The 27,777-nt window shown below is 44.5% G+C and overlaps 1 protein-coding gene and 1 long non-coding RNA gene across 4 annotated transcripts in view; one reads left to right on the forward strand and one right to left on the reverse strand.

Annotated features, from left to right (window-relative positions):
- LOC142249338 (uncharacterized) overlaps nt 1-17,541 on the forward strand; it is a 97,865-nt gene extending 80,324 nt beyond the window's left edge. Inside the window, exons 10-13 of the mRNA XM_075320965.1 lie at nt 582-5,114; nt 5,267-5,373; nt 16,514-16,589; nt 16,818-17,541. Of these exons, the coding sequence (XP_075177080.1) occupies nt 582-5,114; nt 5,267-5,373; nt 16,514-16,570 (4,697 nt within the window). The 3' untranslated portion in view covers nt 16,571-16,589; nt 16,818-17,541. The remainder of the gene's footprint in view (nt 1-581; nt 5,115-5,266; nt 5,374-16,513; nt 16,590-16,817) is intronic.
- The window catches only part of LOC142248955 (uncharacterized), a 447,867-nt gene that overhangs the window by 109,932 nt on the left and 310,158 nt on the right, over nt 1-27,777 (reverse strand). For all 3 annotated transcript variants that reach the window (XR_012724968.1, XR_012724967.1, XR_012724966.1), the window contains one exon: nt 16,752-16,841. This is a non-coding gene — a long non-coding RNA (uncharacterized LOC142248955). The remainder of the gene's footprint in view (nt 1-16,751; nt 16,842-27,777) is intronic.

The following is a 27,777-nucleotide window of genomic DNA, read 5'->3' on the forward strand; positions in this document are numbered from 1 at the left end:
AGTATTTTTGTCTTAAATCATTATGTTCATGAGTTTGTGCCACCCGAGGGATTTCTGTGGGTACAGAACCCAGGGGAATTGTTTGAGTATGGTTTCATGGAATCTTCTTCTACTACTGTGTGTAACAAGCAGGGATTTCACAGCAGGGGCCAGATCACTGCTCAGAGTCACACAGCGAGATCGCTAATGAGGTCACTGGTGCGTCACAAAAACCGTGACTCAGCAGCGATCTCGCTAGTGATCTCACTATGTGAGAAGTACCCCTAAGTAAAGATGTGAACATTAATGTGGTTGGTAACTAGATTCTTCCAAGGCCTCAGCAGCAACTTGTGTACAAGTATGGTAATGACATTTTCACCAGAAAGTAAAAAGCAAAATTGAAAACATGTCAGTATTCGTGAATAAAGTGAATAAACATCTAAACATGTTTCCACTGGGGACAGGTTTTACAATAGTTCACGATGTGTTTCATAGAGTTTTTACCAAGGCAACATTTATAAACAATAAATAGAAAATTAGTAACAGTATATATTAGTATTGACAACAAAAGTTTGTTAATTTTTTTAAATCTATTTTTACAGGTGAAGTAATAACTACTCCAGTACCTACCACATCACAAACAACTACTCCATTATCAACAACTGCTGGATCTACAACAACAACCACAGGACCTGCAACAACAACCACAACGGGACCTGCAACAACAACCACAGGACCTGTAACAACCACCACAGGACTTGCAACAACCACAACGGGACCTGCAACAACAACCTCAGGACCTGCAGCAACAACAACCACAGGACCTACAACAACAACCACAGGACCTGCAACAACCACCACAGGACCTGCAACAACCACCATAGGACCTGCAACAACCACAACGGGACCTGCAACAACAACCACAGGACCTGCAACAACAACCACAGGACCTGCAACAACAACCACAGGACCTGCAACAACCACCACGGGACCTGCAACAACTACAACAGGACCTGCAACAACAACCACAGGACCTGCAACAACCACCACAGGACCTGCAACAACCACCACAGGACCGGCAACAACCACCACAGGACCGGCAACAACCACCACAGGACCTGCCACAACCACCACAGGATCTGCCACAACCACCACAGGACCTGCAACAACCAGCACAGGACCTGCCACAACCACAACGGGACCTGCCACAACCACCACGGGACCTGCAACAACCACCACGGGACCTGCAACAACCACCACGGGACCTGCAACAACCACCACGGGACCTGCAACAACCACAACGGGACCTGCAACAACAAGCACAGGACCTGCAACAACAACCACAGGACCTGCAACAACAACCACAGGACCTGCAACAACCACTACAGGACCTGCCACAACCACCATAGGAACTGCAACAACCACCACAGGACCTGCAACAACAACCTTAGGACCTGCAGCAACAACAACCACAGGACCTACAACAACAACCACAGAACCTGCAACAACCACCACAGGACCTGCAACAACCACCACAGGACCTGCAACAACCACAACGGGACCTGCAACAACAACCACAGGACCTGCAACAACAACCACAGGACCTGCAACAACAACCACAGGACCTGCAACAACCACCACGGGACCTGCAACAACTACAACAGGACCTGCCACAACCACCACAGGACCTGCCACAACCACAACAGGACCTGCCACAACCACAACAGGAGCTGCCACAACCATCACAGGACCTGCAACAACCACCACAGGACCTGCAACAACCACCACAGGATCTGCAACAACAACCTCAGGACCTGCAACAACCACCACAGGACCTGCAACAACCACCACAGGACCTGCAACAACCACCACAGGACCTGCCACAACCACCACAGGACCTGCAACAACAACCACAGGACCTGCAACAACCACTACAGGACCTGCCACAACCACCATAGGAACTGCAACAACCACCACAGGACCTGCAACAACAACCTCAGGACATACATCAAGAAACACAGGACCTGCAACAACCACAACAGGACCTGCAACAACCACCACAGCATCTGAAACAACAACATCGGGACCTACATCAACAACCAAAGGACCTGCAACAACCACTCCAGGACCTGCAACAACCACCACAGGATCTGCAACAACAACCTCCGGACCTACATCAAGAACAACAGGTCCTGCAACAACCACCACAGGACCTGCAACAACCACCACTGGACCTGCAACAACCCCCATGGGACCTGCCACAATGACCACGGGACCTGCCACAATGACCACGGGACCTGCCACAACCACTACGGGACATGCAACATCCACCATAGCAGCTGCAACAACCACCACAGGACCTGCAACAACCACCACAGGACCTACAACCACCACAGGACCTGCAACAACAACCAAAGAACCTGCAACAGCCAGCACGGGACCGGCAACAACCACCACGGGACCGGCAACAACCACCACGGGACCGGCAACAACCACCACAAGACCTGCAACAACCACCACGGGACCTGTAACAACCAGCACGGGACCTGTAACAACCAGCACGGGACCTGTAACAACCAGCACAGGACTTGCAACAACCACCACGGGACCTGCACCAACCACCAAAGGACTAGCAACAACCACCACAAGACCTGCAACAACCACCACAGGACCTGCAACAATCACCACAGGACCTGCCACAACAACCAAAGAACCTGTACCAACCAGCACAGGACCTGCAACAACCACCACGGGACCTGCAACAACCACCACAGGATCTGCAACAACAACCTTAGGACCTACATCAAGAACAACACGACCTGCAACAACCACCACAGGACCTGCAACAACCACCACAGGATCTGCAACAACAACCTCAGGGCCTTCAACAACAACCTCAGGACCTGCCACAACCACAACAGGACCTGCCACAACCACAACAGGAGCTGCCACAACCATCACAGGAGCTGCCACAACCATCACAGGACCTGCAACAACCACCACAGGACCTGCAACAACCACCACAGGATCTGCAACAACAACCTCAGGACCTGCAACAACCACCACAAGATCTGAAACAACAATCTCGGGACCTACATCAACAACCAAAGGACCTGCAACAACCACTACAGGACCTGCAACAACCACCACAGGATCTGCAACAACAACCTTAGGACCTACATCAAGAACAACAGGACCTGCAACAACCACCACAGGACCTACAACAACCACCACAGGACCTGCAACAACCACCACAGGACCTACAACAACCACAACAGGACCTGCCACAACCACCACAGGACCTGCAACAACAACCTCAGGACCTACATCAAGAACAACAGGACCTGCTACAACCACCACAGGACCTGCAACAACCACCACAGGACCTGCAACAACCACCACAGGACCTGCCACAACCACAACAGGAGCTGCCACAACCACCACAGGACCTGCAACAACAACCACAGGACTTGCAACAACCACCACAGGACCTGCCACAACCACAACAGGACCTGCCACAACCACAACAGGACCTGCCACAACCACAACAGGACCTGCAACAACCACCACAGGACCTGCAACAACCACCACAGGACCTGCCACAACCACCACAGGACCTGCCACAACCACCACAGGACCTGCCACAACCACCACAGGACCTGCAACAACAACCTCAGGACCTACATCAAGAACAACAGGACCTGCAACAACCACCACAGGACCTGCAACAACCACCACAAGATCTGAAACAACAATCTCGGGACCTACATCAACAACCAAAGGACCTGCAACAACCACTACAGGATCTGCAACAATAACCTCAGGATCTACATCAAGAACAACAGGACCTGCAACAACCACCACAGGACCTACAACAACCACCACAGGACCTGCAACAACCACCACAGGACCTCCCACAACCACAACAGGACCTGCCACAACCACCACAGGACCTGCAACAACAACCTCAGGACCTACATCAAGAACAACAGGACCTGCAACAACCACCACAGGATCTGCAACAACAACCTCAGGACCTACATCAAGAACAACAGGACCTGCAACAACCACCACAGGACCTGCAACAACCACCACAGGACCTGCAACAACCACCACAGGACCTGCAACAACCACCACAGGACCTGCCACAACCACAACAGGACCTGCCACAACCACCACAGGACCTGCAACAACAACCTCAGGACCTACATCAAGAACAACAGGACCTGCAACAACCACCACAGGACCTGCAGCAACCACCACAGGATCTGAAACAACAACCTCGGGACTTACATCAAGAACAACAGGACCTGCAACAACCACCACAGGACCTGCAACAACCACCACTGGACCTGCAACAACCACCACAGGATCTGAAACAACAACCTCGGGACCTTCATCAACAACCAAAGGACCTGCAACAACCACCACAGGATCTGCAACAACAACCTCAGGACCTACATCAAGAACAACAGGACCTTCAACAACCACCACAGGACCTGTAACAACTACCACAGGACCTGCAACAACCACTACAGGACCTGCAACGACCACCACAGGATCTGCAACAACAACCTCAGGATCTACATCAAGAACAACAGGACCTGCAACAACAACCACAGGACCTGCAACAACCAGCACGGGACCTGCAACAACCACCACAGGACCTGCAACAACCACCACGGGACCTGCAACAACCACCACAGGACCTGCAACAACCACCACAAGACCTGCAACAACCACCTTGGGACCTGCAACAACCACCATGGGACCTGCAACAACCAGCACGGGACCTGCAACAACCACCACGGGACCTGCAACAATCACCACAGGACCTGCAACAACCACCACAGGACCTGCAACAATCACCACAAGACCTGCAACAACAACCAAAGAACCTGTAAAAACCAGCACAGGACCTGCAACAACCAGCACGGGACCTGCAACAACCACCACGGGACCGGCAACAACCACCACAAGACCTACAACAACCACCACGGGACCTGCAACAACAACCAAAGAACCTTCAACAACAATCCCAGGACCTACATCCACAACAACCCCAGTAACTACAACAACCCTGGGAACTGAAACATCAAAAAGTGTAGCTCCAACTCAATCAAGTCAGCCACAAGGTAATGAGACCAGTAATACAGCTACATAGCACTGCTAAAATTTATTTTTAGTAATCTTAGGTATTTTGTCTTAACAAAAACATATATTGTATAATGATAAATAATACATGTATATTATGAGAATAATTTTGCTGCATTTTGTTTTTCTACAGGAAATACTGCTGGCGTTGCTGCCTCAGACACTATCCCTGCCTTTGGAATTGCCCTAATTGTGCTGGTCATTGTCGTTATCGTTATTGTACCTGTATGCTTTGTTGTGGTACGTAGACAAGTATTACTGAGGCTCCTATAAATATAATGATGATGACCCTCTGCTAAGTTACGGGAGCATTTGACACCACAATCATGAAGGCAGGAAGCTCAGTCTAGTCAGCTTTTAAGCATACTTTGCAGAGTTTACTATTAGTGATGAGCGAGCATGCTTGTAACTACTCGGTACTCGCACGAGTATCGCTGTACTCGGGCTGCTCGGCGGGGACCGAGTAATCTCGCGATACTCGTGCTGTACTCGTGGTCTTCATTTCTGCATGTTGGCGCTCTTTTGAGAGCCAGCCCTCATGCAGGGATTGGCTGGCAGACCACTGCAATGCCACAGCCCTGTTAGTTGTGGAATTGCAGTGATTGGCCGGCCTGCACAGCGTGACCGAGCCTTTATATCGGCCGGCGCGCTGTGCTCTGCTCACAGCTATCCAGACTGTCAGTGCAGGGAGAGTGTCGCTGATTCAGGGAAAGCTTTGCGGCCCTTTATAGCTTTTTCAGTTGCAGGGCTGCAAACAGTGTGACCAAAAGTCCTTCTCAGGACTATTCTAGTTGTATACAGGCAGGCAGGGTATAGCCAGGTCGGAGTACAGTAGCAGAGTCCTTCTCAGGACTATTGTTGCTATATACAGGCAGGGTATAGCCAGGTCTGAATACAGGCTAGTGACCAAAAGAGTCCTTGTCAGGACTATTGTACCAGTATACAGGCAGGCAGGCAGGCAGGGTAGTGGTGACCGTATACCAGCCTTCATCATATCTGGGGCTGGTGTACACAGTGTAAAACAGTCCAGATAGTGTCTGACTTGTCTGTAATTGTCGCTCCCCAAAAAAACCTGTTAGGTTCTTATTGCGTCCGTGCTTGGTTTTTAAAACCGCACGTGTGTGCCTGTTGGTGGCAGCGTACAGGTGCACTTGTGTGCAATTTCCACAAACTTTGATATAACGCACAAGTAGTGAATATACACGACAGCAGTGCACAGCATTGCAAAATGCGCAAGGGCATTGGCAAGGAACAAGGAAGTGGACGTGATGGTGGTGCAGGCAGAGGCCGAGGTCGTGGGCAAGCTCTAATTTCGCCACAACAAAGGGCCACATCTAGTCGCTCGCACGTCCTGTCCCAAATTCTTGGGGACCGCAGCAGTACACCGCTCTTGAACCAAGACCAGTGTCAACAGGTTGTTAGTTGGATAGCAGATAATGCTTCCAGTCAGATTGGCACCACCACAAACACTCTGTCTTCCACACGGTCAAGTGTCAGTAGCCGTGATACTGCACCGCACATTTCTGAACCTGATCCTCCTTCCTACCACCAGGCTGAGTACACGTCCTCCTCGGACATTAATGATCCCACACTTGGACACTCGGAAGAGCTGTTCACGTTTCCATTCACACATTCTGGCCTCTCGCCAGCTCATATTGAAGTGGGTCATGAGGAGATCGTCTGTACAGATGGCCAAATATTTGAGCAGCCACGTTCTCACGAAGTTGGCAACGTGTCTCAACAAGTGGTGGACGATGATGAGACACAATTGTCAGCAAGTCAGGAGGAGGAGCAGGGTGCGGAAGAGGAAGACGACGTGGTGGATGATCCAGTAACTGACCCAACCTGGCAGGATATGCAGAGCGAGGACAGCAGTGCACAGGGGGAGGGAGGCGTAGCATCACAACAGGCAGTAAGAAGCAGGGTAGTGGCCCCAGGCAGAAGTCAGGCAACCGTTCCCCGGAACAACACGACGACACAAGGTGCCTGTACAAATGTTAGGTCTTCCCGAGTCTGGCAGTTTTTTAAGTTGGATCCAGATGATTCAAAAAAGGCCATTTGCAACACCTGCCGTGCCAGCATCAGCAGGGGTACCAAAACTAGCAGCCTGACCACCACCAGCATGATCAGGCACATGTCAGCCAAGCACCCGACTTTGTGGGAAGTACTGTACATTCAAAACACTGCACTCTCATCAGCATGAGGTATTAATAAAAGGAAATCAACAGATTCTTTATCGTGCAAAAAAGTTTCTTTATTTTATGAATAAGGTGGGTGGGAGGGACTAAGGGACGTTTCGGCCCAGACTGGGCCTTCTTCATACCAGGTCACACTGGGAAAGGGTAGAAAAGAAAGAAAATCACTATTTACATATATCACAAAGAAAAACATATTTACAAAGCATATACATATATACAAAATAACATGAGAAGTCATATCCAAGTTATTGTGGGAAGTATAGTAGTAGCATCTCAGCAGTTGAGGTGACTCTCTGAATTTCATAGCAAATAATGTCACGTCAAAGACTAGGTCAAGCAGTATATGAATGGTTTGCATACCTCCAAATTAAGAAGAAGTAATGTCACAGAGGGAATTTTTTTCTCTCTCTTTCTCTCCTCGTTAGAGATTTATTGGTATAGAAGTGGTTACGGACTCCACCCAGGAAAATGAATATAATAGTTGCAAGATGCCAGTCCTGCAGATAGAGGCATGATTATCAAGGGGTGGTATTCCTACAGGGGAAGTGGCATTATGGAGGAGGGAATAACGAATTACCTTGCCTGTATTAGCAACTAAATAGTTATTAGAAGTTGTCCTTTTATATTGGGAGAGTTTTGCAACTCGTGGTCCCTAGAGGATAAACAAGGTCTGCTTATCGGCAGGTAATAAATGATATATGGCACCCCCCATATAGGATCCTCTGCATAGCATTACCTTAAGCTTATCGTAGGCAGATATGATCACATATGATATGTTAATATCCACAGGCATAGGGGGCTTATCTGCATCTATAATCATGTAAGCAAAGTCTTAGTGATTACATTCCATGTAAACAGAGAGTGCAGTGGCACATAGCAATTCATGAAGTAGCACGTATTACCTGCAGGCTTTAAGGTGAGAGTATAGCAATGGGTAATGGAGTCCTCTGAAAATTAGAAGGAGGAGTAAAGCGTTATAAGAATGGAGCATTGAGAGATTGGAGGTGGATAGCACTAGGGACAGATAAACTCATCGCATACCCTTGTGGCCGTCTTCCCAGACTGTGGCATAGAGCGATAAGTTAACAGGAATGGGAGCTATTTAACTCCCAGACCCGGAAGTGACTGGGCACGCCGGCGCCTGCGCAGTGGCGATCTGCGCCACTATTAGTATATGAACGGTACCGTTCAACCATGAATAGAGGCGCCCGCGCATGCGCAGTAGAGTAAAACTCGTACTTAGACATAGGAGGATGTTTCTCCTACGTGCGTCATAGGGGATCAATGGAGGGATAGGAGGTGGACATTAGGTGAAGCAGTCTGTTGATAGAGATTGTCTATTGGTACCAGGGGGGATTTATCTATCTAGTCACTATACAGAGCAGCAATGTATACAACATTTGAACATATAGGTACATAGAGACAATTGCAGTATAGTATATAAGCATATATACAGATATAACTAGAGATACTGAAATGACTTCCTCTTTTTGGTCAAAGACCAGTGGTGATTGGTTTACATATACACATCCTGAAGTATGATCTGGGAAGAACACATGAAAAACACATAAAAAAAGGAAGGGTCCCAATATTCTAGTAGAGTGAACTATCATTACCGTCTATATATGACTAAAAATAGAAAGTGCTAGATTTATACGTTACCATCTAATAGTGAGTGAGCGATGGAAGGAGGAAAGGTGAAGATGATAATTTTCAAGTTTTCTGCAAAAAAAAATTTTTTCATGATATGATTAGTATGAATATGGGTAAATGCATAGGTACAGTACCAACATTATACTAGCCAATCTAATTCTCTATTGAGACCTCTCGGTGCTAGGGTTTGAAGCTTATGGATCCAGAAGCTCTCTCTTTTTTGGCTACCTATTCCACACCACTTTCACGAGGCTAAGCATAACGTAGCGCAGTTGCGCTTTCAGGTTATTGATAAAGTATATAGACCCAGACGCGGAGGAAACCATATCGAGCTCCTCAAAAAAAGAGAGAGCTTCTGGATCCATAAGCTTCAAACCCTAGCACCGAGAGGTCTCAATAGAGAATTAGATTGGCTAGTATAATGTTGGTACTGTACCTATGCATTTACCCATATTCATACTAATCATATCATGAAAAAAATTTTTTTTGCAGAAAACTTGAAAATTATCATCTTCACCTTTCCTCCTTCCATCGCTCACTCACTATTAGATGGTAACGTATAAATCTAGCACTTTCTATTTTTAGTCATATATAGACGGTAATGATAGTTCACTCTACTAGAATATTGGGACCCTTCCTTTTTTTATGTGTTTTTCATGTGTTCTTCCCAGATCATACTTCAGGATGTGTATATGTAAACCAATCACCACTGGTCTTTGACCAAAAAGAGGAAGTCATTTCAGTATCTCTAGTTATATCTGTATATATGCTTATATACTATACTGCAATTGTCTCTATGTACCTATATGTTCAAATGTTGTATACATTGCTGCTCTGTATAGTGACTAGATAGATAAATCCCCCCTGGTACCAATAGACAATCTCTATCAACAGACTGCTTCACCTAATGTCCACCTCCTATCCCTCCATTGATCCCCTATGACGCACGTAGGAGAAACATCCTCCTATGTCTAAGTACGAGTTTTACTCTACTGCGCATGCGCGGGCGCCTCTATTCATGGTTGAACGGTACCGTTCATATACTAATAGTGGCGCAGATCGCCACTGCGCAGGCGCCGGCGTGCCCAGTCACTTCCGGGTCTGGGAGTTAAATAGCTCCCATTCCTGTTAACTTATCGCTCTATGCCACAGTCTGGGAAGACGGCCACAAAGGTATGCGATGAGTTTATCTGTCCCTAGTGCTATCCACCTCCAATCTCTCAATGCTCCATTCTTATAACGCTTTACTCCTCCTTCTAATTTTCAGAGGACTCCATTACCCATTGCTATACTCTCACCTTAAAGCCTGCAGGTAATACGTGCTACTTCATGAATTGCTATGTGCCTCTGCACTCTCTGTTTACATGGAATGTAATCACTAAGACTTTGCTTACATGATTATAGATGCAGATAAGCCCCCTATGCCTGTGGATATTAACATATCATATGTGATCATATCTGCCTACGATAAGCTTAAGGTAATGCTATGCAGAGGATCCTATATGGGGGGTGCCATATATCATTTATTACCTGCCGATAAGCAGACCTTGTTTATCCTCTAGGGACCACGAGTTGCAAAACTCTCCCAATATAAAAGGACAACTTCTAATAACTATTTAGTTGCTAATACAGGCAAGGTAATTCGTTATTCCCTCCTCCATAATGCCACTTCCCCTGTAGGAATACCACCCCTTGATAATCATGCCTCTATCTGCAGGACTGGCATCTTGCAACTATTATATTCATTTTCCTGGGTGGAGTCCGTAACCACTTCTATACCAATAAATCTCTAACGAGGAGAGAAAGAGAGAGAAAAAAATTCCCTCTGTGACATTACTTCTTCTTAATTTGGAGGTATGCAAACCATTCATATACTGCTTGACCTAGTCTTTGACGTGACATTATTTGCTATGAAATTCAGAGAGTCACCTCAACTGCTGAGATGCTACTACTATACTTCCCACAATAACTTGGATATGACTTCTCATGTTATTTTGTATATATGTATATGCTTTGTAAATATGTTTTTCTTTGTGATATATGTAAATAGTGATTTTCTTTCTTTTCTACCCTTTCCCAGTGTGACCTGGTATGAAGAAGGCCCAGTCTGGGCCGAAACGTCCCTTAGTCCCTCCCACCCACCTTATTCATAAAATAAAGAAACTTTTTTGCACGATAAAGAATCTGTTGATTTCCTTTTATTAATACCTCATGCTGATGAGAGTGCAGTGTTTTGAATGTACAGTTTAGTGTCCGGACCTTGGTCCTCTCACTAGCACCTCAATACCATCTTTAATAGTGCAGTGTTCACACCATACATATCTTAACTTTGTGGGAAGTACAACAGAGTCGAGGAGCAGTGCTTGCTGATGTCACTGCTATGTCTTCGCTGGTTGTGCATGCGAGCCAATCCTCTGTCCATGCTGCCTGCGAACAAGCCTCCTCCACTCCTGCACCTGCAGTTGCCTACGCAGAAAGAACACCATCATCAAGCACGTCCTTGTCCCAGCGCAGCGTTCAGTTATCCATTCAGCAAACCTTTGAACGCAGGCGCAAATACACTGCCAACACCCCACATGCCACAGTTCTAAATGCTAACATTTCGCTACTGCTTGCGCTGGAAATGTTGCCTTTTAGGCTGGTGGAGACAGAAGCATTCCGTGACCTGATGGCGGCAGCTGTCCCACGTTACTCGGTCCCCAGCCGCCACTATTTCTCCCGGTGTGCTGTCCCCGCGTTGCATAACCACGTGTCACAAAACATCACACGTGCCCTGAACAACGCTGTTTCACCCAAGGTCCACCTAACCACAGACACGTGGACAAGTGCTTGTGGGCAAGGCCGCTACATCTCGTTGACGGCACACTGGGTTAATATTGTGGAAGCTGGGACCCAGTCTGAGCGAGGGACGGAACACGTCCTTCCCACACCAAGGTTTGCAGGCCCTACCTCAGTCAGTGTTTCACCCACACTCTACAGCTCCGGAATGTCATGCTCTTCAGCCTCCTCCTCCTCCTGCGCATCCTCATCCACTGTGCCCTCCACACCAGTCACAAGCTGGAAGCACTGCAGCACTGCCTCGGCGAAGCGGCAACAGGCTGTGCTGAAGCTAATCTGCATAGGTGACAAACCCCACAATGCAGAAGAGCTGTGGACAGCTCTGAAACAGCAGGCAGATCACTGGCTCACACCTCTGAACCTAAAGCCAGGAAAGGTCGTGTGTGACAATGGCCGGAACCTGGTGGCGGCTTTGAGGCGAGGCCAGCTGACACATGTTCCATGCGTGGCCCATGTGCTCAACCTCGTGGTTCAGCGGTTTATAAAGTCATACCCAGAGCTGTCTGATCTGCTGGTAAAAGTTCGCCGCCTGTCTGCACATTTTCGAAAGTCACCTACTGCTTCAGCCGGCCTTGCCGGCTTTCAGCGCCGTTTGCATCTTCCGGCTCACAGACTGGTGTGTGATGTCCCCACGCGTTGGAATTCAACTCTGCACATGTTGGTCAGGATATGTGAGCAGAAGAGGGCAGTTGTTGAGTACCTGCATCACCTAAGCCGTCGGGAAATGGGTCAAACTCCACACATAACACCTGAGGAGTGGAGATGGATGTCAGACCTATGTACCATCCTCCAAAACTTTGAGGACTCCACCAAGATGGTGAGTGGTGATGACGCCATTATTAGCGTCACCATACCGCTACTCTGCCTTCTAAAACGGTCTCTGCTGAAAAACAAACATGATGCATTGCAGGCGGAGCGCGATGAGTTGCAGCAAGAAACAGTAGTGGGTGTGGGTGATAACACACAGCCCAGCCTCGTCTCATCACAACGTGCAGTGGAGGACTATGACGAGGAGGAGGATGAAGACATGGAGCAACTCTCCGGCCAAATTGAGGATATGACATGCACACCAGTCATATCCTCGGTTCAGCGTGGCTGGCCAGAGGACAGGGTAGATGAGGAGGAGGAGGAGGAGGACAGCATGTTCAGTCATCTTGTTGGTCAGGCTACTGAAGTCCTGGCTGTTAAGAGTCTGGCGCACATGGCTGACTTTATGGTAAGCTGCCTGTCTCGTGACCCTCGCGTTAAGAACATCTTGGCCGACAATCATTACTGGTTGGTAACACTGTTAGACCCACGCTACAAGGAGAACTTTTTGTCTCTTATTCCCGTGGAGGAGAGGTCAACCAAAATGCAGCAGTTCCGGAAGGCCATACTCACGGAAGTAGGCAAAGCATTCCCCTCACAAAACGCTAGCGGCATAGGTCAGGAATCAGTGGACAACCGAGGCGTACAGCCGAGAGAGGCACAAGTCCAATCCGCCAGAGGTAGGGGAACAGTCTTTAAGATGTGGGACAGTTTTCTCAGCCCCTCACGTACCACAGCCCCTGAGGTGCGGGGTAGTGCCACAAGAAATCCTAAGTTTGCCCAGATGCTGAAGGAGTACCTTGCAGATCGAACAACTGTGCTCCGACATTCCTCTGTGCCTTACAATTATTGGGTATCCAAGCTGGATACGTGGCATGAATTGGCTCTCTACGCCTTGGAAGTCCTGGCCTGCCCTGCTGCTAGCGTTTTGTCAGAGCGTGTTTTTAGTGCCGCAGGTGGAATTATTACAGATAAACGCACCCGCCTGTCAACTGAAAATGCTGACAGGCTGACTCTGATCAAGATGAACAAGGGTTGGATTGGGCCAGACTTCACCACACCACCAGCAAATGAGAGCGGAATTTAAAGTTTGCCATGTACCTCCACTCACCCATGGGTACACACTTCTGGACTTTGGATAATCGCTGGACTGCTCCTCCTTCTCCTCATGCGCCACCATGATGATGACCGTTACAAATTGCAATACTTAGGCCTTTGTTTCAGGTATACCCCCAGTGGTAAATTTTTTCGCCCATTCTTTGCAGAATGGACATTACAACGACAGGAGACCCGCTCCTTTGCAATGGGAACAATGTTTTGAGGCCCTCATGCACGTCTCTACCCAGGGACAACATGGAGCCTCCCAATTTTTGGCTGCCCTGCCTAAGGGCTATACTATAATACACCCACTTCCTTAAAATGGACACTTAATGTTTTGAGGCCCTCATGCACGTCTCTACCCAGGGACAACGTGGAGCCTCCCAATTTTTGGCTGCCCTGCCTAAGGGCTATACTATAATACACCCACTTCCTTAAAATGGACACTTAATGTTTTGAGGCCCTCATGCACGTCTCTACCCAGGGACAACGTGGAGCCTCCCAATTTTTGGCTGCCCTGCCTAAGGGCTATACTATAATACACCCACTTCCTTAAAATGGACACTTAATGTTTTGAGGCCCTCATGCACGTCTCTATCCAGGGACAACGTGGAGCCTCCCAATTTTTGGCTGCCCTGGCAAAGGGCTATACTAAAATAGACCCACTTCCTTACAATGGGCACTTCAGGTTTACAGGCCATCATGCACGTCTCTATCCAGGGACAATGTGGAGCCTCCCAATTTTTGGCTGCCCTGGCAAAGGGCTATACTGAAATAGACCCACTTCCTTACAATGGGCACTTCAGGTTTACAGGCCATCATGCACGTCTCTATCCAGGGACAATGTGGAGCCTCCCAATTTTTGGCTGCCCTGGCAAAGGGCTATACTGAAATAGACCCACTTCCTTACAATGGGCACTTCAGGTTTACAGGCCATCATGCACGTCTCTATCCAGGGACAATGTGGAGCCTCCCAATTTTTGGCTGCCCTGGCAAAGGGCTATACTGAAATAGACCCACTTCCTTACAATGGGCACTTCAGGTTTACAGGCCATCATGCACGTCTCTATCCAGGGACAATGTGGAGCCTCCCAATTTTTGGCTGCCCTGGCAAAGGGCTATACTGAAATAGACCCACTTCCTTACAATGGGCACTTCAGGTTTACAGGCCATCATGCACGTCTCTATCCAGGGACAATGTGGAGCCTCCCAATTTTTGGCTGCCCTGGCAAAGGGCTATACTAAAATAGACCCACTTCCTTACAATGGGCACTTCAGGTTTACAGGCCATCATGCACGTCTCTATCCAGGGACAATGTGGAGCCTCCCAATTTTTGGCTGCCCTGGCAAAGGGCTATACTGAAATAGACCCACTTCCTTACAATGGGCACTTCAGGTTTACAGGCCATCATGCACGTCTCTATCCAGGGACAATGTGGAGCCTCCCAATTTTTGGCTGCCCTGGCAAAGGGCTATACTAAAATAGACCCACTTCCTTACAATGGGCACTTCAGGTTTACAGGCCATCATGCACGTCTCTATCCAGGGACAATGTGGAGCCTCCCAATTTTTGGCTGCCCTGGCAAAGGGCTATACTGAAATAGACCCACTTCCTTACAATGGGCACTTCAGGTTTACAGGCCCTCATGCACGTCTGTATGCAGGGGCATTGGTGAACCTCACAATTTTGGACTGCCCTGGCAAAGGAAAATACTACAAAGACTAACTTCCTCAAAATGGGCACATTAGACTCAAGAGGCCTTCATGTACGTCTCTTCTCATTGACATCGGAGTGCCACACAATGTTTTCACGTAAAATCTTTCATGTATTAATCTCAAAAAGTAACATACACCAGCTCTATCTCACTATTGGGTATGTGCCCTTAACATTTCTGCCATGAAAAATCATTTTGGGGTCATTTTGGAAGGTTTTCTGGTGAGTCCGTAAAAATGGCGTGAAACGCGGACAAAATTGTTCACAGCTGTGACTTTTGAGTGATAAATGCTTCAAGGGGTCTTCCCCATGCTGTTGCCATGTCATTTGAGCACTCTTCTGAGACTTTTGTGACATTTTTAGGGTTTCTCCATGCTGCCGGGGGGTCATTTCACAAAAATACTCGGGTCTCCCATAGGATAACATTGGGCTCGTTGCTCGGGCCGAGTACACGAGTATCTTGGGAGGCTCGGCCCGAGCTTCGAGCACCCGAGCTTTTTAGTACTCGCTCATCATTATTTACTATGCATAATTTGGGTCACTTGAACCTCGCCCAAGGAATATCCCTCCATTTTCTGGTTTGGTTTGTGGTTCTAGCGCAACAAAATAACTGCAATATGAGTGGATTATCAGGGGCTTCAAAACCTGATCTGTAGCAATTAGCTGATATTCTGAAATAAAAAAATGATTATTATGGCAAAATTGTTGTCTAATATATATTTAATGACTATCGAAAGTGGGGGGGTGTTTTATACATTTGATATAATTATTACAATGTATCAATGCTCTGTAAGCTAAGTACAGCAGCAGAAATCTCTCCCCTGTCTTAGACCAGGCTGATAGCTTTTTACCTACACTGATACATTGTAGCAGCCCATCAGTGGTGTGCGCATGCTCCTAAACACATATTAGAAGTTTTCATTAGTATGGCCCTCTTAATTTAATACTGGGGTCCCTGATTAAGGTGGAATGCAGAATAGGGTATAAAATGGTTGTAAAGTTCATTCTTGGTTATTTTGCAGATTTTCTTTGTCATACCAGTGTTTTTCATCAATTTGTTTTCCATTTTTAGGCCGCCAGAATTGCTAGTGTTCCCTTTATCTTGCCTATTGGTCGCATCCCGGCCTAAAGTTTTGACACTTGCAACGGTAAGAGAATTTCTGTTGGTTTCTCCTCCAATGTCCTATGTGACTCTGTCTGGATGAAGTTAGATAATTGGGCACTTTGCACTAGCCTCACCCACTTTGACAAATATTAGGTGGCTATATCCCCCAAGAAAGGACAGCTGTGAGTTATGCTTATGCACAAACCTGCAGACAATGGCGGGTATATCAGTCTTATATCCATCTCATTCAGTGATGTAATTTTCTCCCAAGCAGAGACATGGATTCAATGATGATCTGATAAACAAGAAAAAAAGGGACAAAGTGCGATGAGAGACGTCCAATATTTCTGAAAGAAAGTGGCAACAGTAGTGAAAGAATTACTGATCCTGATACATCTAACAACCTGCAAATTAGCAATGCAACCGCAAAGAGAAGCAATCTCCATACAGTCTGCGGCTGTCGGGCCATTCTAGTTATTTTGCACATCTGGAGAGACACTGGACAAAGACCACTATTTCATGTCCTCTTTCCTGTTATCTCCTAATAAACCCCTGCTTCACGAATCTGTCATTTCCCAGCTGCCTCTTCCAATACTGGAGACCACATTCTCATGCTTGTAATATTCTCATAGCTGTGGTCACTGGTAATTATCTGGAAGGATAGGAGGGTCAGAAATGTAATGCAGGCCTATGGATTTGCACTAATGTCTACAATGATTTTGGCCTTACCAATGGATGGACAGAGGTCACACATGGAATACGTTATATGACGAACAGGACAATGGTTCAACATCACGCCTGTCTGCTGCACATGATGAATATTACCAAGCTCACCCATGAGCGCTTCATTTATTTATCTCCTATGTCTATTTATTGAATGATTTTTCTTTTTTATGGATTTAATGTGAGCAACCTGATATTTGTATTTATAAATATATGTAATGGTTTTCCTCATTTTGATATATAATCTGTGGCCTTATAAATAAAAAAATATGACAATCAAAGGCAGAAGCATAATATATTCTGTTAATCTGGCATCAAGTGTCAGATTAAGGGACTATCTGAACTACTGGATGCATTTACACATACACACATGTAGACGTCATAACATTTTACTAACATATGATTAATTAGAAATGAACTTCTTTCACTTTGTTACCGCTCACACGAGCTAACATTGACCTATTAATGGTGGCTCTAATACCTAAAGAAGACTTTTCAGCAAATTTTTCATCTTGACCTGGACACACAATGTAACACTGGCTGCAGGGAGTACTAAAACATTTTTTTTATTTTGTTTCTCTGTTGCATAGATATTATCAAAGGGACTGTGACACAACTAAACTCAGCTGTGCTGCCTTTCTCCCACATGGACCTTATCTGAAAGTTGAGAGTCACTTGTACTCTAATCTCCCACCATTTTCTAATCATGAAGGAGGTTAGACCAGGAGATCAGAGCTGCATCATCATATCACACACAGAGAAAGCTAACTTATGGTGGGTTAAGCACAGAAAGAAAAAAGGAACAGCACTCACCGGTAATTGCTGTGAAGTATTTCAAGTTTATTCCATGATCGGAGGATACATGCTTCGGCGTAACAGGGAGGGAATGAGGATGGTTAGCACAAAAAGACTATGGCCGTTTCGCCCCTGCAGGTGGGGCTTCGACGGGTCTTGCCTTCACAGCAATTACCGGTGAGTGCTGTTCCTTTTTTCTTTCTGTAGTCTTTTTGTGCTAACCATCCTCATTCCCTCCCTGTTACGCCGAAGCATGTATCCTCCGATCATGGAATAAACTTGAAATACTTCACAGCAATTACCGGTGAGTGCTGTTCCTTTTTTCTTTCTGTGCTTAATGTTTCATGCTCTGATGCTTTTGGAACAAGCACCCCGCAGCTGTATTCAGTATAGTCCGACCTGGAAGTTTTCTCTTGTCACAGCAGAGATTAAAAGCACCGTGTGTGCTTTTTGCAACTAGTCGCTGTTTGTTTGATGTGGACAGTCCTCAGTGGAAGTAGTGCCCCGCAAATCCTTCTTGTTATTACTGCATAACTTATGGTGGGAGTGTGTGTTCTTTCTTCACTGTGTTGTTGCCTGCTTATGATTGGGTAACTCATTGAAGTAGAATAAGTACCCGCGCCCCAGTTAAAACTATCTGATAACACCCACTTGAGCTTCAAAAATGCATTAGAAGCCACATACTTTGACTGCTAATATTTCTGCACAAAATGGTGAAATAAAAAACAGAAAAAAATAAAATAAAACGTTTTATTCTGCTCTGTAGCCACTATTACATCTTGTCCAGTTCAACATGAAACATTTAGTGAAAGGTTTTCTTTAAAAAAGAAATGTTCTATTTCCTTTCTCTTGTTCACAATGCAGAATAAGAGAGCTATCTGAGTAGACCAGAAATGCTATTATCACCAAGCACAGGCAGCCTAAAGGGTGCTTTACACGCTGCAACATCGTTAACGATAGCTAGCGATGTCGTGCGCGATAGCACCCGCCCCCGTCGCTCATGCGGCATTTGGTGATCGCTGCCGTAGCAAACATTATCGCTACGGCAGCGTCACAAGCACATACCTTATCCGCGACGTCGCTGTGACTGCCGAACAATCCCTCCTTCAAGGGGGAGGTGCGTTCGGCGTCATAGCGACGTCACTGCGGCGTCACTAAGCGGCTGCGCAATAGCAGAGGAGGTGCGGAGATGAGCGGCCAGAACATGCCGCCCACCTCCTTCCTTCCTCATTGCCGGTGGACGCAGGTAAGGAGATGTTCGTCGTTCCTGCGGCGTCACACACAGCGATGTGTGATGCCTCAGGAGCGATGTACAATCAGCAGCATGCACCACCAACGATATTTGGAAAAACAGCGACGTGTCAACGATTAACGATTTTAGACGATTTTGCGATTGTTGCACGTCGCTCCTTGGTGTCACACGCTGCAATGTCGCTAACGGCGCCGGATGTGCATCACAAACACCGTGACCCCGACGATATATTGTTAGCGATGTCGTAGCATGTAAAGCACCCTTAAGGGGTACAAGACTATCTCCATAGACCTTTGTATGACAGCTTCAACAGTTCAAAATAATATCAAAACGTTTGTTACACAAGGAACAGCCAAGAACCTTCCAGAACAAGGAGAAAAGAGGAGAATTGATGAGAAAATACTGCAAAAGTTAGTTCTAAATATGACAAAGAAACCAGATGTATAGTTCACTGAAACCACGTACATAAAAAGACACAAGTTCATTAACTTCAACTGATGAATGAGAAGGGATAAAGGCATTGGGGTTTAGGTAAATCCATAATTCATGATTCAGTCTGCCATTAAGACCACGTTTTTTCTCATAATTCCGAGAGTCGATCATAAATGGTAGTCATTCACTAAATGGGCTTTAGTCAGCAGTGGGGTACCGCACGGTTCTTTGCCATGATCGATTCTTTTTAATCTTATTAATGACCTTGTGGATGGGATAGATAGTAAAGTGTCAGTCTTTGCTGATGACACCAAACTATGTAGAATACTAAAAACTGACCTTGATAGTACAATATTACAAAATGATCTGAATAAGATGTTGAAATGGGCAGACATTTGGTAAATTACATTTAATGTTGATAAATGTAGAGTAATGCACCTAGGACGGACTAATCCTATAACTGCATATACAGTAAATGGAAGTAAACTTGAACAGAACAGGAGAAGGGCTTGGGTATTCTGGTAACAAGTAAGCTGAGCAGCAGCACTCAATGTCAGGCAGCAGCTGCTAAAGCAAACGAAATTTTAGAGTATATGAGAGATTAGATCCCATGATCCCAATGTATTGTTAGCCCTCTATAAATCACTTGTAAGGCCACATCTGGAATATGGGATCCAGTTTTGAGCTGCACATTTTAAAAAGGACATTCAGAAGTTAGAGTCAGTTCAAAGGCGGCAACTAAATTAATACAAGGAATGGAATGGATTTGTTTAGCTTAGAAAAAAGATGTCTCAGAGGAGATCTTATTTATATGTATAAATACATGTGTGGTCATTATATAGGACTGGCACATGACTTATTCCTTCCAAAGACAATACAAGGGACCAGGGGGCACTCACTGCGAGTGGCAGAAAAGCGATTCCGGCAGCTAAATAGGAAAGGGTTCTATTCAGTTAGAGCAGTCAGACTGTGGAATCCTGACCATAAGAGGTAGTAATGGCAGACATTATATCAGCTTTTATATCAGGGCTGGATGATTTCCTCAGTACATAACATAGTCGGTTATAAATGACTTAATGGCAAATTGTATAATTGGTGGACCTAGGTCTTTTTTCAACCTATGTAACTATGATCAACCTGATCTACATTCAGAACAAGAATTTTATACATTTCTATAAGTATTTTTGTAATTTTATTCTAAAAAAAAGCATTTAAGCCTTTTTTTTAAACAATCAACTGTTCCTGCTATGACCGGTGCCTGAGGTTGGTTGTTTCAGACTAATGGTTCTCATGGTAAAGAATCTGTTTATCCTCTGGAGATTGAACTTTTCTCCAGGCGCATCTTTTAAAGTAGTTTTACGTGAAACAACTTTTGACAATACTTTTTGTATAGGTCCTTTATGTACTTGTACAGGTTTATCATATTCTCCCCCTTATGTGTCCCTTTTAAAGACTAAATAAATGTATTTCTTAATTAACTGTCAAGGATTCGACCTTTAACATTATTTAAGGACGCCAAAATTAAAATTTCTCCTAAGGTGATCCTAATCATTTTTCTGATCCTCCTTGCATTAAAGTTATTGTGGAAAGAAGTAGTGTAGATGACAGGTGTCTTGGTATATACACTGTGATCGCTGCTTTCTGTTAAGAATAGACACTTACATGGCTTCTGTCAAAGAGAATAGCGTCTCTCTGTTTACTAATAACGCCACATCGCCGTTTGCCCAATGACACTGGGGATTCCGGCGGTGACGCAGTCTCACGCAATTGTTTTGATGAGCCGAACCTCGTGAGTGGCTGACCCTGGAGGGGTGTCATGGAAGAGGGCAGGCATTTATCTATATTAGCTGTACCTCTATGCGCAGCACGCACGGTTGACATTGTTACAAAATGGGGTGTATCTGAGCCATAACAATATATTTATGCCATAAAGATATATATCCCCAAGCATCAAAAAGGGGAAGTCGCAAATAAAATAGGCCTCCTGATGAGTTCCTCCAATATAGGGGTGATGAAACGAGTAGAGGCGAGGTAGACTAGGTTGCAACAATTAATAGCACCTAGTCAAAAAAAGCAAAGAGTGCTGAGATAAAGTGGCACAGGAAGTGGCGTAACTAGAGTTTGATGGGCTGTGGTGCAAAGTTTGGACCTGGGCCCCCCCCCCCCCCCTCTATGTACACCGACACTCGGGGTACGGGATAATGACGCCGACACTTGGCTCTTTCCCTCAGCACCCCGGTTTCCCATGATCTGAAATTCCTCTTTCTATCAGCACTCAGCTTTCCTATGTTCTGATATCCATCTTGTCCTTGTCAACCAGCTTCCCTCTGCTCTGCTATACATCCTTCCCTCAGCACACAGCTTTCTCATATCATAGCATGGGAAAGCTGGGTGTTGAGAGAAGATGTATAGCAGAGCATGGGAAAGCTGGGTGCTGAGTGAAAGAGCCTTGACAGGCAAGGGGGTCCAGAGCTACCGCCACTTACACTGGGCCCCCGACTCACGGGCCATATAGCGGCTGCGTAGTCTGCCACAGCACAGAATAGCTCCTCTATCACAGGGAGGAGCCGGCTGCTGATCTGCAGGGCGGGCGTGGGGCCCCTGACCCTGTGGGCCTGGTAGCGATGGTGACCTCTGCAACCGTGGTCATTACGCCTCTGGGCACAGGCAATTTAATGGATACTTAATTACTGCATGCAAAGATATAAATGCTGCGTTAATGTAAACGAGCAACGAATAGTACACGGTGTGGTTTACAATAGCGCTGTATGACGTTCAGCAAAATAAAGTGTGTCAGCATATGGCACACACGGGAGTAATAGCAGCACTATGAAACGGGACACATTTCAGGTTGCACTAGCACTGAGTGGCATAGGGATGAATTAAAGTGTCACTGTATAAGGTCTTATGCCCACAGGGCGTTTTTTCTAGCGTTTTTCCTTGTTTTTTTTAATCATTAAAAACCAAGGAAAAATCATCCCAGCAAAGTCTATGAGAATCATGACTTGCTGTGCCCGCGTTGCTTCTTTTTTATTTGTTGTTTTAGTTGCTGAAAAATGGGATATGATGCAGCGTGAAAATTATGTCATCTCAATAAGGATGCAGTTTTCATAAAAACCCATTTTAGACAATAGGCTAGATCACTAAATAAATAATTATTGGGGCCTAAGTAAATCCTCAATATTGATGTTTAAGGCACTAGACGCTTTAAAATAAGGAGAGGAGAGATATTGACGAATAAAGCAAAAATTTATAGAGGTTATATCTAGAAGGTCCTATGTGTGAATCTCTCACTGATTAACCCCTTCAGCCCCCAGCCTATTTTGACCCTAAAGACCCGGCCACTTTTTGCAATTTTGACCAGTGTCACTTTATGAGGTTATAACTCTGGAACGCTTCAACGAATCCCGGTGATTCTGAAATTGTTTTCTCGTGACATATTGGGCTTCATGTTAAGTGGTAAATTTATGCCAATATTTTTTGCGTTTCTTTGTGAAAATAACGGAAATTTTGCGAAAATTTAGTAATTTTTAAAGTTTGAAATTTTATTTTAAAGTTTTTAAATTTTATGTCATTTTAAAGTTTGAAATTTTATTTTATTTTTAATTTTATTATGAAATTTTATTTTATTTTAACATCGAAATTTTAAGTTCTTAAACCAGCGAGACATATGACACAAAATAATTAATAAATTACATTTCCCACATGTCTACTTTACATCAGCACAATTTTGGAAAAAAAAAAAGTCATAAGGAAGTTATAGGGGTTCAAAGTTTATGAGCATGTAAAAACATTAAAATTAATACATCTAGCTATTAAACATTTTATAGTAGGACATATTATATGTTTTCACAGTTTTGTCTATATTGGAAGGGCATATCTTATTGATAAAGTTTTTATAAGGAATAAATAATAAGGTATCTGTATTAAGTATGGATAGATGCTGACATAGCATGGTGCCTATTTATATATATATATATATATATATATATAGCCTTCCTTCTGGAAACGTCTAGTGATTACGTCATGTGTAACTGTGTTCAGTTGAAACACCCTATATGGATTGGACAGTTGTCATATAACACGATGGAGGGGGCTACTCCTGCTCCTGCACATCGTCTGCTGTCCCAGAAGCCTTCCAGGCTGCAAAATGAACACATGCTGAAAAGCTACGGTATATCACCTCTGCCTTACCATTCAGAATCCAAGGAGAGATGGATGAAGATTTTCTATTGATCAGTATGGACTAATTGAACTCTTTTCCGTTTTTTTCCTTTTCTGTAACTGAACTGCAACTTTATACTTTAGCAATCATTTTTATCATATATAAACTACATTTATTTTTTACATTTTTGAAGTTCTTTCTTTCATGCGCTTTTACGTATTTGAAGAAAAATATATTTAAGAGTATATTTTTAACATTTTGGAGAGCCAGCCATTCGTGTTTTTTAATTTTTGTACTTCTTCCTTCACTTTGCATAAGGGGGGACAGAGATAGATGCCTCCTGCAAAGTGACAGGGAATTGACAATTTATAAAAATTACGCAGAACCTAGGAAATACGGATAAGTCAAGTTGCATGAATGTTTTTTTAAATGAACTTTAAAGACTTTGCTAAGCCACAGACGATACTCTTTTGACGTGTCTTTGAGCAAGAAAGAATAAGTCAGTCCATAAAAAGTATTGGACGTGCTGAACAAGGTGAATCAAGTCTTAGAGGATCATCCATGAGATCATCTGATCATTTCAGGTAAGAAAATGGATTTTATCTCTTCATATGTTAAGCAAAGTAAACTTCAGTTCACTTACTCCGATATCTCTAATGTGGAGGAGCTTTGTTTAAGCCTTTATGGGGAGTGTGAACTTGAGAATTCACGTGTAGAATGTGCAAGGTCTTTTAATAGAGAGAAACAGAAAATCAGAAATGTCTGTCATTTAGTCTATGAATTTCACAAGTTAATCATAGAAAAATGTAAAAATGGTGGAAATAGACAACCTGAAATGTCAGGAAAGTCAGTGATAGAGAAATCTAAAGACTGCTTAGAACCTGGAATGTCAGTCAGTGATATTGTGAATTCTGACTGTAATGTTGCAAATGAAAAGTCAGATTTAGACTGTAATTTTGCAAATCAGAATCTTGACAATGGCCGCAGACATGTGCCGTCTTTCCGGGACTTTGGAGAAGAAGCAGGAAATGGCATAGAGAAGCCAGAAGGGGGAGGAGCCAGAGTGGGAGATGTGCAAAAAGTTGTCAGAAAAGGAAATGACAAAGCGGAGCTAGAAGGGGGAGGAGTCAGAGAGCATGGCGGAGATCAGTTTCTAAAAATAGAACAGACTAAGTTAGAACTTAAACGAAGAAAGAATTTATTGGACTTATGCAAATTAATTCCCGCATATAATCCTAAAATACATGTATGCAGAAATTCAGAAATATTTGAAAGTTCTGTTGAGAAATTAAATTTAACCAATAGTGAAACAAATCAGTTATTTGATATGTGGATACCCCAGCATTTCTTTAAACAATTGGCATTAAAAAAGTCTTCTGACAATGAGACATTTGATTGTTCAAATGATAATGATATCATAAGGCTGAAAAATCTCATCTTCTGTGCAAGGAATGACGCGAATCCAGATTATGAGATGTTAAAGGAATTACAAATTGAACAGAATGAAAGTACGTTCTCGAGATTATTATTGGTGAAAGTGAAGATAGAGGGCACTATCTACAACTTAGCAAACATATATGCACCAAATATTCCTGATCCACAGTTCAGAGCCAGATTGATCGAAAGTATCACAGGTTGGGATATGACTAATTTAATTGTAGGCGGAGATTTCAATGAGGCTCATGATGGAATTTTAGACAGGTCAAGTCCCCAGCCATCTCCTCTATTGGCACTCCATAGTGGTTTGCAATATCTCGTCAATCAATTGGGACTAATAGACACATGGCGCATGCAGCACCCAATAGATAAAGATTATACATTTTATTCACATGTCCATGACTTACATACACGGCTTGACTATTGGCTACTAAGCCCAGCACTGACGCCACATTTACTTTCCTCCAACATCCTAGACATCTGTATTTCGGATCATGCACCGGTTACTTTTAATTTGTTATTATCTACCACAATACTATGGGAAAGAAGGTGGAGGTTTCCTTCATATTTATATCAATCTGAGGATTTCAAAGCTTCTTTACAAAACTACTGGAGCTTTTATGAGAAGGATAATCACGAGCATAGTGGGGACGCTGGTTTGTATTGGGCTGCCTCCAAGGCAGTAGTAAGAGGTCAGATAATATCATATGTCAGCTATAAGAGAAAAAAGCTCCTGGAACAAACTATATCAGCACAAAAACTTCTCACGCAGGCATATAAAGATTTTAAAAATAACAACACGGATACGACAAAACAACATTTCTTAGAGGCCAAGGAGGCGGCGGACACCTTGGCCCATGAGATGGCACTTAGTAACCTGGACTACCAGAAACATAAATACTTTAAATGGGGCAACAAACCTGGGAAATTACTAGCTTCTTTAACCAAACCCTTTAGAACCACCACTAGAATCCACAAAATGAAAAAGAAAGATGGTACCATGGTAACAAAAGATGAGGAAATAGTGGAGGAGTTCAGGGCATTCTTTGGCTCGCTGTATGAGGCGGAACCGAGGGAGGTTGACGGGGAAGCTGATTTTATCCATGGTACCGTAGCGCCCATCTTGACAGAGGAACAAAGAGTAGTACTAAACGCCCCTATAAATATTTCAGAAATAGTAAAAACTATTGGCACTCTTAAACTAGCCAAAAGCCCAGGGCCCGACGGATTTAGTAACGAATATTATAAGATCTTGGGAGCCTCTATCGGTCCTCATCTATGTGCAGTGCATAATAAGATAGTCACAGATAGAATAATTCCCGACAGGTTCAATGAGGCAAACATTATAGTATTACCTAAGCCAGGAAAAGACCCACTACAGGTGGAGGGATACAGACCCATCTCATTACTCAACTCTGATTTTAAAATCTTTACTAAAATACTAGCTGGTAGATTACAAGTGATTCCAGATCTTATTCTGCTCTTCCAAACGGGATTCGTGCACGGGAAATCCATCACCTATAACATCAGGACGGCTATTGGTGCTATCTCTTATAGCAGGAAGCATAGATGTACCAAACATATAGTAGTTAGCCTTGATGCGGACAAGGCCTTTGACAGGGTCTCTTGGGCCTATTTACATAATCTTTTGGCATGTCGCCAGGTGGGATCCTGGTTTTGCGAAGCAGTCAAGATGATATACACAGACCCCAAATCCAGACTATCTATAAATCATACATTCTCTGAGCCATTTGAGGTACAGAGGGGAACGAGGCAGGGGTGTCCCTTGTCACCTTTATTGTTTAATTTGGCTCTGGACCCAATGTTGAGGACCCTACATAATTTAGCAATATTTCAGGGCATGAGAGTCGGTGGGACAACAATTAAACTTTTGGCTTTTGCCGATGATATTTAATTGTTTATTGCCAATCCCTCTCAAGCGATTCCAGAGATAATGAACACATTGAATAATTTTGGAAAGGCCTCAGGCTTCAGGGTAAATTACAAAAAAACTGAGGCATTGGCAATGTACAAATCGGGTAAAATTGATAACTTATTTCCCTTCCAGTGGTGTACCAGGTCCATTAAATATTTGGGGATTCAGCTCCCAGCAAACCCCTTGTTACTATATCAAATTAATTATGAGCCTCTTATAAATTCATTAATACATCTACTCCAATCTTGGAAACATCTGAAAATATCCTTTTCGGGTCGATGTCACTTAATTAAAATGGTAGCATTCCCCAAAATAATGTTCTTATTTCAGACTCTCCCGTTGCTTCTACGCAAATCAGATATTAAGCTACTAAATTCATCCTTTGGAAAATTCATTTGGGGGCACAAGGGGCGTACTAGGATCAGCTTAATCAAGCTTCAATTACCAAAAGGGGCAGGGGGCATAAATGTTCCAGATCTGGGCAGATATAA

This window comes from Anomaloglossus baeobatrachus, chromosome 8 (genome assembly GCF_048569485.1).
Source record: "Anomaloglossus baeobatrachus isolate aAnoBae1 chromosome 8, aAnoBae1.hap1, whole genome shotgun sequence".
Classification (NCBI taxonomy): Eukaryota; Metazoa; Chordata; class Amphibia; order Anura; family Aromobatidae; genus Anomaloglossus; species Anomaloglossus baeobatrachus.